This window comes from Suricata suricatta, chromosome 2 (genome assembly GCF_006229205.1).
Source record: "Suricata suricatta isolate VVHF042 chromosome 2, meerkat_22Aug2017_6uvM2_HiC, whole genome shotgun sequence".
NCBI lineage: Eukaryota > Metazoa > Chordata > Mammalia > Carnivora > Herpestidae > Suricata > Suricata suricatta.
In genome coordinates this window covers 17,254,765-17,268,166 of record NC_043701.1, presented here as the reverse complement: position 1 = coordinate 17,268,166, position 13,402 = coordinate 17,254,765, and the positions used below count along the sequence as shown (strand labels likewise).

Below are 13,402 nucleotides of genomic sequence, written 5' to 3'. Positions count from 1 at the left end.
ATTATTATAGTACACGTATAAAAATCCGTTGGAAAAAAAGAACTAAAATTCAAAATTATTGTCAATGGCCTCTTTCAGTTTTAGTTTGTATAGCATTTTTACAGTAGTGTATTTTTGGTTTGTCAAACACTGATATTAATTAGTCATAACTCTTTGATAATTGTAGTCTGGTTTTCTGATTTTTAGCCATCATTCCTGTGTGTCACAAGTGAGGATTTCTCTACCAGTTGGGATAGTGGTCTGACTTTGTGTTTTCAGATATGATTCATCAGCTTCCACTGTTGACAGAAAGACAATACATCGCCACAATTCACGCCCGCCTTCAAGACTCACAGCTTTGGAAGCTGCCTGGGCTGCAAGCCACCGTTAGACTTGCCTGGGCGCTGGCACTGAGGGGAATATCTCAGCTTCCTGATGTGACAGGTAAATTGGTTATAGATAATTTACTTATGAGAAAGAACATATCAACTCGAGTGGCATTTTGAAAGAGGTGTTATCTTTGCCATATATAAGCACGAACGCAAGAAGGTATCTGGAGTTGTATTAAATGAAGCTTTGGAATGTGGTAAGATACTGACTTTTCTCCCCCCTGGTCTTCTGAAAGATACTTTTATGGTTTCCCTTTCTGGAAGCCAGTGACAGTGCTCTTTTAGTTTCTTTTATCCCTTAAATTTTTGAAGTGGGAGTATCACAATTATTTTTTAAATTAAAATTTATGATTTCTTCTTTCATGTTTTCCTCCTTGGTTTTGTTTGCAAAATAATTTTTCACAAATTAAAAACTAGTATTATTTTAAAAGAAAACAGAGTAGAAAGGAGATATTTGGATCAATTGAGAATGGATGTGGAAGTCTGGCTTTAATAGTCTGTGACCGACTCTAGCATGGCCTGTTCTTCTGTTGACGTTCATGTAATTTTCATATTATAGTGGTTTCTTCGAACAAGATGAGAACTATGTTTTGTTGTAATTTGAAGCCCAAAGAACTGTCACTTGTTTTTACGGTAGATCTGGAAAGATTTTATTAAGGTTTATAATCCAGGTCAATGTTTTCTAGTTGTGGGGTGTCAACAGAGCCTTATCAATTGTGTGACTCTAGAATGTTTTGTTCACTAGCGTCCTACTGTTCACAAGGAGACTGCAGAAAGCATTTTTTTTTATTAGGGGGTCTTTCTTTGGCCTAGTATTTTTTATGTTAAAGCTAATTCATGGCTAATTAGACATTCATCTTCATGTATAACTCCTATTTCTGAACTGTACCTCTTATTCATTTGCAAGTCTTATTTTAATACTATTCTGGCATAAAATTATTTTTTAAACTTTAAGTGGGTATGTGGTGGTTAAGTTCATACATTGTGAAGTACGGACTCTTGCCCTCGTCTGGAAGGGTACACAATGTGCTTCAGTTTGCTGTTGCTGAGAATAGGCTTAGGAATCCACACCTGGTTTTGAGTCCCAAGTCTTTGGCTACTTAGTCTCTTTACCTTTATGTGTTCATATTTTTTATAAGTTTGATAATTAGGGGCATTACAATTAATGTTTTTAAACTAAGAAACTTTCTGAAACTTGAATTTTAAAAAGTGCTAGAATTCAGATATTAATGCTGCTTTATTACCTCAATAGTTTTCGAGAAATAGTTCTTGAATTGGTCATCATGCGATTTTAATTCCAGTATTTCTGAATTCAGGTGAAGGATTGTAATTAATCACTGTTATTAATATTTAATTTATAATCCTAATAAGTATTATTAGTCAAAATAAAGAATTACTGTTTTGTTCTCAAGGAGGTTTGTATGGTATGGGTAGATACACAGCTTTATTTCAAAATGTAAAATAAAACATAAAACCCCATCTATTTTCCTCTGGTTGAGACTCATCGCTTCTATATATTCTTGACCCCTTTCAAGACAATGAAAATGTGCTTTGAAGGGCACCTGGGTGGCTCAGTCAATTCAGCGTCTGACTCTTTTATTTTGGCTCAGGTCATGATCTCAGTTTTGTGAATTCGAGCCACACAGCAGGCTATGTGCTGACAGCGCAGAATCTGCTTAAGACTCTCCCTTTCTCTCTCTCTGTGCCTCCCCGGTTCACACTGTTTCTCAAAAGAAAAAAAAAAGAAAATGTACTTTGAGTAGCACACTATGTATTTGCCTTGTATGATGCTCAAGCAGAATAAAGTACATAGCAGTTCTTTTCCAAAGCCAGATTACCACAAGGTGACCTAGTAATTTACATGTAATTAAAAAGAAGTAAGTAGCAATGTATTTCTTGATGGAAGGACACAACAACACCTATGACATACTTTTACCAAAAAAATTGACTCTAAGTCAGATCACATCTCTGTAGATCAAACTACCAATTTTGATATAAACAGAAGACAGAGGAATATGTTAACTTTACCACTGGGAGGGATACCAAACCATTGTAGAAACTCTCCAGGATAAAAGTCTAGTTTCTGCTGCAAATGAGGGCGAGGGGAAACGTAAAAAGATCCAGGAGGAGCCCCCTACAAATGTATCATTTAAATGCAGCCTGTAGATCTTATTTGGATCCTGATACAAGCAATCAGATTGCCCAAAAGAAAAAAAGCAAAAATCCAAACTAAAATCTTTTATAACATTCATGGAACGGTTGCAAAGTTGATTACTTTGTGGGTACTTCATATTGAAAAATTTTTTTAAAGATTTAATGCTATTAAGATATAATGGTATTTGTATGTGTTACTTGTTTTTTTGTCTTTAAAGAATCTTTTTGAGTTGTATACAGAAATACCTATGAGTGAAATATTAAATTGTCTGGCATTTGCTTTCATCTAGTTTGGGACTGCATGGACATCTAGATGAGATAAGGTGAACTGTAAATGGGTAGATAATATCAAAGCTAGATGATGGTGTGTGTGTGGTTTTCATTATATTGGTCTCTGTATTTTTAGATACCTATTTGAAGTTTTCAAATAAAAAGCTAAAAAAAGCTGTAAGTGGACTAGTTTGTCTTTAGGTTAAGGTTTAATTTTTTTAATTTTTGCTACTTGGTTACCAAATTAGAAGAGTTACTTAGGTAGTCATGTTCACGTTTTGGTTTTACTTGTTGGGAAACCTTTTTCTGAATGATATAGTTCATCTGAGATTAAAGCCTTAGCCTCATTTTCATATGTTAATGTTTTGATAAAAATATCCTGATTACATCAGCGTTATATCATGTATCTCTGAAGAAATTTTTTATCGCTCATGTTACTGTGAAGAGCACATGGTTTTCTTCTTTTTTTTTTCCTCCTTTCTCAAAACTAAGTATTGTTTATTACAGGAATACAAGGTTGGTTTATCATTTAAATCCAAGGTAGTTAACATATAGTATAATAATGATTTCAAAAATAGAGTCTAGTAATTTATCACCTACATAGAACACCAAGTGCTCATCCGAAAAGTGCTCGCCTTAATCCCTATCACCCATTTAGCCCATCCCCCTACCCACCACCTCTCCAGCAACCTTCCATTTGTTCTCTGTATTTAAGAATCGCTTAGTTTGTCTCCCTCTCTCTCTCTTTTTTTTAAATCTTATTTTCACTTCCCTTCCCCTATGTTTATCTATTTTGTTACTTAAATTCCACATATGAGTGAAATCATATGATACTTGTTTTTCAGTGACTTATTTCGCTATTGGTAACACCCTTTAGCTCCATCCACATTGTTGCAAGTGGCAAGATTTCATTCTTTTTGATCATCAAGTAATATTCTGTGATATATATATATATATGTGTGTGTGTGTATATACACACACGCACACACACACCATCTTCTTTATCCATTCATGAGTCAATGGGGCATTTGGGCTCTTTCCATACTTTGGCTATTGTTGATGGGAGCACATGGTTTTCTAATGTACTTTTTCAGTAGCTCTTTTGAGTTTGTGAGTCATTACAGTGGGTACAGTCTTATTTTGGGCATAGACATGCTTGAAGGTTGAGAAGATACCTGAATTTTGAAACAACAGAGTATTATGAAATATTATAGTCTGGTTTAATAACTTTTTCTGCATGTGCTGTTTTTTAAAATATATTTCTAGCTCTGGCTGAATTCACAGAAGCAGATGAAGCAATGGCAGAGCTTGCAATTGCTGACAATGTTTTCCTGTTCCTCACTGAATCCGTGGTGGTGTCAGAAAACTTCTATCAGGAGGAATTTTATATTCGTAGAATCCATAATCTCATCACGGATTTCCTTGCACTTATGCCAATGAAGGTATGTGTAATAATATAGGATAAGTAAAAAGCAATAGAAAATTTTTATGAAATAATAAAACTGATCAATTAACTTTATGTTTTGGAAACTAATAAAATCTTTTACTATAGACTGTAATTTGACAATAGTTGTGTTACAGCTTTTGAATTAGTAATTCATGAAAATGAAATAAGACCTGTTAACCGAGAATAAGCCTAGAGAATAATGTGTCTGACATTGAGAACAGTTAATAAGGAGAAAGTAATAGTTAAATCACTATAGGTGGAAAGTTAATACCATGCTACCCCAGGGATCAGTGCAACTGTTTAGACTCTTAATTATAGTGTAATTATAGAGTAAAGAATTATATGAGTAAAGAATTGAAGATATAACTGTGATCCAAAAAAGGAATTTTAGAGCCACGTCAGATGGTTTCTTGAGAATATATGCATTTTTGTGCAATGTTGTGCCAAGGAAGCCATCGAAATGGGGGCAGGAAATAAATGAGGGAGTAAAGCCCTATGAACTCACTTTTTATGTGTGTGTATTTAAAAAGGCACCCCAGGGTCGCCTGGGTGGCTCAGTTGGTTAAGCGTCTGACTCTTGGTTTTGGCTCAGGTCAGGATCTCAGGTTCGTGGGTTCAAGCCCCACATTGGGCTCTGTGCTAGCAGTGCAGAACCTGCTTGGGATTCTCTGTCTCCCTTTCTTTCTGACCCTCCCTTGCTTGAGCACTCTCTGTTTCTCAAAATAAATAAATAAACATTAAAATTAATTAAACTAAAACATAAAGCACCACAGAGGACCTACATTTGTAATATTGTGTGGTTCTGCTACTGTACCTCCTGAAACACATAAAGCAAATGGAAAAACTACCTCAAATGGCAACAAACAAGGAGTTCAGTGCTTATGCATTATTTAATGGATTTTGTTGAGTTGGTTCTATGTGCCAATCAAAGTTTGTTTGTCCTTCTCGTTCAGGTCGATCAGCATAAAGGTATTCCTAATATTCCTTTATTGTACTCTTCATGTATGTAGGTTCTGTAATGATGTTTCCTTTTTCATTCTTAATTCTGATAATTTGTGTCTTCTCTTTTTGTTTCTTAATTAACCTAACTAGAGGTTTATCCATTTTATTCATCTTTCCAAAGAATGAGTTTTTGGCTTCATGATTTTCCTTTTTTTCTTTTTTTTTAATGTTTTATTATTTGTTTTTGAGAGGGGGAGGGATAGACAGAGAAGGAGAGAGGATCTTGTGTTGTCAGCACAGAGCCCAATGTGGGGCTCGAACTCCTGAACTGTGAGATCATGACAGCTGAAATCAAGGGTCAGACACTTACCCAACTGAGCCACCCACGCACCTCTCATTGATTTTCTTATACTTCGTTTTACTGTTAATGATTTCTGCTCTTTATTATTTTCCCCCTTTTGCCTTGGGTTTAATTTTCACTTCTCATTTCAGTTTCTTTAGAAGCTTAGATTATTGACTGGAAACCTTTCTCTTTTTCTAATATAAAAATTTAATGTTACACATTTATCTCTTAATTACTCCTTTAGGCTGTGTCACATAAATTTTGATATATTGCTTCCTTTTTTTGTTCAATTTAATATGTGTTGTAATTTTCCTTGAGACTTCTTTGGTCAGTGAGTTATTTAGAAGGGGTGTTGTTTAATTTTCAAATGTTTGGGAGCTTCCAAGTGTCTCTCTGCAACTGATTTCTAGTTTATTTTAGTTGTGGTTAGAGAACATACTTTATAGGATCTCAGTTCTGTTATATTTGCTGAGGTTTGTTTATGTTTGAGAATATGGTCAACTTGGAAAATGTCCTGTGTGCACATGAAAGGAATGTATGTTCTGCTGCTGTGGTGGAGTATTCTGTAAATGCCAGTTAAATAAGGTTGGTTAATAGTGTTCTTTAAGTCGTCCATGTCCTTACAGATTTCATATACTTGTTCTATTAAATAGCGAGGGAGGGGGCACCTGGGTGGCTCACCGGTTGGGCTGCATGAGTTTGAGCCCTGAGTTGGGCTCTGTGCTGACAGCTCAGAGCCTGGAGCCTGCTTCGGGTTCTGTGTCTCTCTTCCTGTCTGCCCATCCCCTGTTTGTGTTCTGTCTCTCTCTCTATCTCTCGAAAATAAATAAATTTTCAAAAAAATGAGAGAGGAATATGAAATCTTCACCTGTAATTGTGGTTTTGTTTAGCTTTCTGTTTTTGTTGTTGTTGTTTCTAATGTTTATTTAGTTTTGAAAGAGAGAGAGAGAACAAGTTGGGGAGGGGCAGAGAGAGAGGAAGACAATGAATCCCAAGCAGGCTCCAGGCTCTGAGCTGCCAGTGCAGAGCCCAATGTGGGGCTCAAGCCCATGAACCATGAGATTATGATCTCAGCTGAAGTTGGATGCTTAACTGACTGAGCCACCCAGGCACCCTTTTTTGTTGTGTGTGTTTATTATTATTATTTTTAAAAATTTTTTTAATGTTTATTTTTGAGAGAGAGAGAGAGACAGACAGACAGACAGAACATGAGCAGGGGAGGGACAGAGAGAAGGAGACGCAGAATCTGAAGCAGGTTCCAGGCTCCCAGCTGTCAGCACACAGCCTGATATGGGGCTTGAACTCACAGACCGCGAAATCATGACCTGAGCAGAAGTCAGATGCTTAACTGATTGAGCCACCCAGATGCCCCTGTTATGTTTTTTATTTCAGGTGGCATTTTAGTTTACATGAATATTTATAAGGTAATGGTTCTCTGCCAGGCAATAATTTCCTTCATAGCATGTTGGGGAAATGAATAACTCCAGTTTTGCTTGTTATATTATCTTTAGTGGGGTTATTGGTAGCTACTAGGTAGCTCAGTAGGGATGCTAAACTGTGCTGTAGTGCTCAGGATGGTCCAACCCAGTGAAGACATGTCCTGTCCAAAATGTCAGTAATGTTCCCGTTGATAAACACTGTTGTTAAACTCAATTTCTCTTTGGTGGAAAATGCATTGATGTTTTAATATATTATAAATCATGGATAGTGATATCACAATAGAATTCCTAGTATATGGTGTCATGTTATTAAAGTGGAATAGATGTTTTAACATTTTTTCTTTTGTGTAATCACTGTTAAGTTTCCTGGTTTCAGTATTAATAAATTTCCATATTAAACTGTTTGTCATGCATTTAATAGGTGAAACAATTGAGGAATCGGGCAGATGAAGATGCTCGAATGATTCACATGAGTTTGCAGATGGGTAATGAACCTCCCATCTCACTTAGAAGGGATCTGGAACACTTAATGCTCTTGGTAAGCCTTTATACTGGGTGCATGGTCGTCTCTCCTTCCTTTTGTTATTTATTGCCCAACCAAAGTTAGGCATCTTGACCAAAGTGTAAAATCTTAAACAATTGAGTTCCATAAAAATGTAAGTTTTCATTTCAAAGTAATTTTTTAGTTACAGGCATTTTCTTATTCTTTGCAGATTGGTGAGCTATATAAAAAGAACCCTTTTAATCTGGAGCTCGCTCTGGAATATTGGTGTCCCTCAGAGCCTCTTCAGACTTCCACTATCATAGGTTCTTACCTTGGGGTGGCTCATCAGCGACCCCCTCAACGCCAGGTGAGCGCTTAGCTTTTCTGTTTTTCTGCCTTAGTGTAAGTGGGAGTCTTGAACCATGAAGAAAGTTAATTCCTAAATGCTGTTAACACAAATGACTGCTTGTGCAACCTTTAGAAATGTACACTTTTTTCCTTTCTTGAGGAAATTTGAAACAACTTAAATTGAAGTTCTGATCATTTTGGAGTTTATGTAGTTAGTCTTTTATAAAACATGTTAGGTATGTTCAATCATAGAAAGGTGTCTAGTCTTTCTGTGTCACTTACTTGAATTTTATTGGCTTTCATTATTCTTAATTTGTCCCCAGCAGGCATGACAATAGCCAGTATGCACCACTCTTAACAAGTTGGGGAGGCTAGGCTAGGTAGGTACTAAAAGGAAAGACTTAGAAGTGAGGACTGATGACAAAATGCCCATGGGTCAGTATATAATGCAGGAAAATGTCCGTTTTCTGTCCTATATTAACTAAAGAATGATATGCGGTAACCAGTAAGATGGATTACAGTATCAATCTTCATCTTTTTGGGATTTCCTATTCTAGAGTTTTCCATGTTGAATAATTTTCAGTTATGCCTGAGTCTGAGATCACACGCTTTTTCTTTTTACCACATTTCTTACATTTATTTTTCACTTTTTTCCCATTTACAAAAATGTCTTAGAGGAGTTACTAAAATTTTTGAAGATTAAAAAATCCTTATATTATGAAATATTTCAAACTTGGAAGAAAGAATAATTATAATGAATACCCAACATCTTAATATAATAGCTGTTAACATTTTGCCTTGTTTGCTTCATCCACTATTGTTATTTTTACTGTTATTTTTCTGGAGTGCATGAAAGTAACTTATACACAGCATGACACTTCACCTTTTACTGGATAAGTTAATATCTCTTAAAAATGCAGACAATTTTCTCCATATTTATAAAAATCACTGTTATATCTAACAGATTTAACAATAACTTCCAGAGACTGGTAACATTTTCAGTTCTGAAGTCCAACCAATGAGACTGAATGTCTGAGTCACATTTTTATTTGTTAATAGATTTAAGGAATAAACAAAGATAAAAGGAAAAACTAAGAAGTGGCTTTACAGAACAGGAATGTGGGAATGTGGTATTGGCCAGAACACGAAACAGTATTTTTAGGTTACCATCTAAGATTCTTCAGGTTCCTAGGTCTTCATACTAAATTTGGGATTCAGGTACCCTGGGGTCCAGGTATATCTGACTTTGCTGGTTAATTTTAGAGGAGTAAATTTCTTTGATTGTTTTACTTATTTAAAATGTGAGTAGCCTTGGTGGCAGGCTGGGGGCTGCAGATGCTCTATCCGCAGTGGAGAGTTTCAGTGGCTTTGGGGTGCGCTACTTGAAGCCAGAGGTGACCCAGAACTGGTGGTACTGTCTCAACCAGAACCCCAGCCTGGACCGCTACGGACAGAAGCCCCTGCCTTACGACACCCTGAACGCTTTCCGCCGCTTTGGCTCAATCTATAGTCGTGTCAACTACCTGACCCCCTGGCATTAACCTGTGAAAAGGAAGCCAATCCCCAAGCTGCTGGACTGTGCCATGTCTGGTCCTCCAGCAGGTCAGAGGAGGTGTGGTGGCACCACCCCACCCCCAGCCTGACTGGAAATAAACCTAAGACTCCCCCAGGAAAAAAAAATAAATAAAAAATAAAATGTGTGTAGCCTTATGTTTTGTAGCATTGAGATATTTTGAAAAAAATGTACTTTCTCTTTACAGAAAAGTCTAAAATTGTATTAAATTACTAATGACAGTCTTGAAGAAATAATATTTCATAAGTAGAATACCAGATTATTTTGTCTTTGAGGCATTAAATCAGTGCACTTAGTTTTAATTCATTTGTAGTCTTTATTAGCTAGTCAGTGCTACTGTAAAGTTAAGCTTTTTGTAAATTATTGGTTTTTCCCTATTTCAGGTCGTCTTGTCTAAATTTGTTAGGCAAATGGGTGACCTATTGCCTCCGACGATTTACATTCCTTATTTGAAAATGCTTCAGGGATTGGCCAATGGGCCACAGTGCGCCCACTACTGTTTCAGCTTGCTTAAAGTTAATGGTAGTAGTCATGGTAAGAAAAATTTGGATGTTATTTAAGTTTGTTGTGACTTTTTTAATTTGTTTTTTGAGAGAGAGTTAGTGGGGGAGGGTCAGAGAATCACAGGCAGGCTCTGTACTGTCAGTGTGGAGCCTGACCTGGGACTCGATCTCACAAACCATGAGATCATGAACTGAGCCAAAATCAAGAGTTGGACCAACTGAGCCACCCAGGTGCCCCATGACATTCTTGAGTTCACTATCCCCCTGCCTATTAAAGAATGTTGGTTACTTGTACTAGGTTCTACCAGGTGTATAAATTATTTTTATAATAACGGGAAAGAAGTACCTTGGTGGCTTTATGCATAGTGATGCCTTAATTATGGTCTCACAGATTGGGGAGTTTTACCATTTACTTTGTTAAATACAATTCTGTTTAAGAAATCAGAATTAATAAATAAAAACTTCCAAGAACACATCTGGTATTCAACATATATACCCATGCCATATGAGTTTGATTTTTTAAAATTCGTGTTCATTAGTACTTGTTTTCTAAATTTCTGCACTTACGGTTTGTCAACCTCTCCCAATTTCCTTATTTAATTTTCAGACTTGAGTCTCGTTAAATCGAAACATGGGAAAAGAGAAGAGAAAGAAATAGTTATTAAATATCTGCTTTGCTACGTAGAGTTTACTACTTTCATTTTACATGTGATGAAACTGAGGTTTAGAGAAGTAATTTACCCAAGGTCACATGATTGGAGTTGAGGTCTGCCTAGCTCCAAGGCCAGTGTTTTGACTACCCTGTCAAGGCCTGCTTGTCTGGTCTGTGCTTGGTCTGTGGTGGAGTAGTGTAATTTGCAAATCTAGACTGTGCTTATCTCACTCTGTGGGGATTTAAGCTCACGTTTCGGAATTATCTGATGGGGAAAGTAGCCCTGCGTTGTTACAGGACAACACAGACAACTCTTACTGGATATAAAGTAGATAATTAACATCCAAGTCATTTGCTTTTGCTTTTACATGGATATCGCCCTTTCTTAGCACTGAGGAAAAATCAATCCAGAGATTTAGCTCACAGATGGATTCTACCCAGTTTTCAACACACTGGTTATTCCAGACAAGATAGCATACCCTGCTTATCTAGGACAAACAAAGGCTAAGTTTATTGTTTTACATTTATTTTTCCTTCCATTTTTAAGCAAGTGCATAGACATTTTTGAAATAAAATTCTGTGTTGTCTTTCTTTACAGTTGAAAATATTCAGGGAACAGGTGGCAGTCCTGTTTCGTGGGAACATTTCTTTCACTCCTTAATGCTTTACCATGAGCACCTGCGGAAGGATCTGCCAAGTGCAGACAGTGTGCAGTACCGTCACCTGCCTTCACGTGGCATCACCCAGAAGGAGCAGGATGGACTGATTGCCTTTTTGCAGCTCACCTCTACCATCATTACTTGGGTAATTATCATCCATAGTATGTGAGGGTGTAATTTTATTTGTTTTCTAGCACAGGAGCATTTTAAGTTACTCCCAAATTTTTGTGAAATGCTTGAAGTTTATAAGTGATGAATTTTACACACAGAATTCTGGTTTTAAGCTCTGTGTTTCTTTACCTTCAGAGGTTGTAATGATAGCTCTCCTTATTGCCATCAGCTAATGTGAAAATAATAAATAGCATATACCTGAAAGAAAATAGAAGGGCAAATAAGAATTGGTTTTTGGATTCACACTCTTCTAGAAGGTTCCCTAGCATAGGTATTTGTTGGTGTGTATGTATACATAAATAATATTAATTTTTTTTTAATTTTATTTTAGAGAGAAAGTGTAAGCAGGAGAGGGGGCAGCTGTGGGGGGCGGGGGAGTTGGAGAGAGAGAGAGAGACATTGAGAGAATCTTAAGCAGACTCCTTGCTGAATGTAGAGCCTGATGTGGATCTCAATCCCATGATCGTAGGATCATGACCTGAGCTAAATCAACTTTGATGTTCAACTTACTGAGCCACCCAGGTGCCCCAAGAATTTTTTTCTCAATTTTTACGTTTTAAAATTTTTAATTTTTAGGGAGCGAGCGCGCGTGCAAGCAGGGAAGAAGACAGAGAGAGAGAGAGAGAGAAAATCTTAAGCAGGCTCCATGCTCAGCATAGAGCCCATCGCAGTGCTGGATCCCATGACCATGAGGTCATGACTTGAGCCAAAACCAAGAGTCAGGTGCTCAACCAACTGAGCTACCTAGGCGCTCTGCCCCAAGAATATTTTTTTAAATGTTTATTCATTTTTGAGAGAAGGAGAGACAGAGTGAGAGCGGGAGAGGGGCAAAGAGAGGGTGACACAGAATCCAAAGCAGGTTTCAGGCTCTGAGCTGTCAGTACAGAGCCAGACATAGTGTTCGAATCCTCTTACTGTGAGATCATGACCTGAGCTGAAGTCAGCTGCTTAACTGACTGAGACACCCAGGCGCCCTACGAATATATTTTTTATTATGAATTTAGCTTTTATTCAAAATTAAATAAGCACAAGCAAAAGTTTAAGAAACTTCTACAAAATACTTAAAAAGAAAGTTAATGGGGACAGTCACAAGTTTGCAACAAATAATTACAAAAGTATCTAGGGCACCATGAATATAAACCATGTCATAGCATGGTGATCTAATTGTGATATGAATAAAGCATAAGTAACATTTGTACCAACACCAGAATTAAAAAATAAAATGTACTTTAAAAGCTTAGTTCTACATTAAGTTTTTCTCTTCCTCTAGATCCTTAATGGGTTTATTCTAGGTAGTTTTTTAAAAACACATCATGTCACACTATAAATTATATAGATGGGCAGTTGATGTGAAAAGTCCCCTAAAATGTACAAACTAACTGGTACTGGGGGCGCCTGGGTGACTCAGTCAGTTAAGTGACCGACTTCAGCTCAGGTCATGATCTCACACAGTCTGTGAGTTCAAGCCCTGGGTTGGGCTCTCTGCCGACAGCTCAGAGCCTGGAGCCTGCTTCACATTCTGTGTCTCCCTCTCTCTCTGCTCCGCCCCTGCTCATGCTCTGTCTCTGTCTCTCAAAAATAAATAAATGTTAAAAAAAAATAAAAAAAACCTAACTGGTACTGGATTGAGTTCTCCATTTATGTATAATTAAATGTAAACTGTATTTTCACAGTTTTAAGTGTTTTATGACTAGATGCACAGTATGATGACAGGTTTGCAATAGTTCCTGAAACCTGGCTCTCGGTTCTGCATCCAAAGCCTGGTGGCCACTAGGATGCAAGTATTTACATAAATAAGAAACTGTGTCATAGTCAGTGGTCAAGACAGTTCAGCAAGAGCAGTATTTCCAACAAAGAGCGATACTTAGCACCGCAGTTTGCGTACATGTGCAAGTATAAGTGTTAGGACACATAAATCTGGGACAAACTCAACTTGCAAAAACTTCTATCACTATTGTTATAAACGATCCCAAGAATATTTTAAATTAAAAAGTTATTTACTGTAGTACTCTTTTATTCTCTCCTTACACCAAACCATCTTACCTGCTA

General features: G+C 36.9%; 1 protein-coding gene across 1 annotated transcript in view; it reads left to right on the top strand.

The window, feature by feature from the left end:
• The window catches only part of NUP205 (nucleoporin 205), an 82,913-nt gene that overhangs the window by 15,798 nt on the left and 53,713 nt on the right, over positions 1–13,402 (top strand). Inside the window, exons 7-12 of the mRNA XM_029922946.1 lie at positions 259–423; positions 4,059–4,234; positions 7,385–7,501; positions 7,677–7,814; positions 9,752–9,902; positions 11,122–11,327. Of these exons, the coding sequence (XP_029778806.1) occupies positions 259–423; positions 4,059–4,234; positions 7,385–7,501; positions 7,677–7,814; positions 9,752–9,902; positions 11,122–11,327 (953 nt within the window). The remainder of the gene's footprint in view (positions 1–258; positions 424–4,058; positions 4,235–7,384; positions 7,502–7,676; positions 7,815–9,751; positions 9,903–11,121; positions 11,328–13,402) is intronic.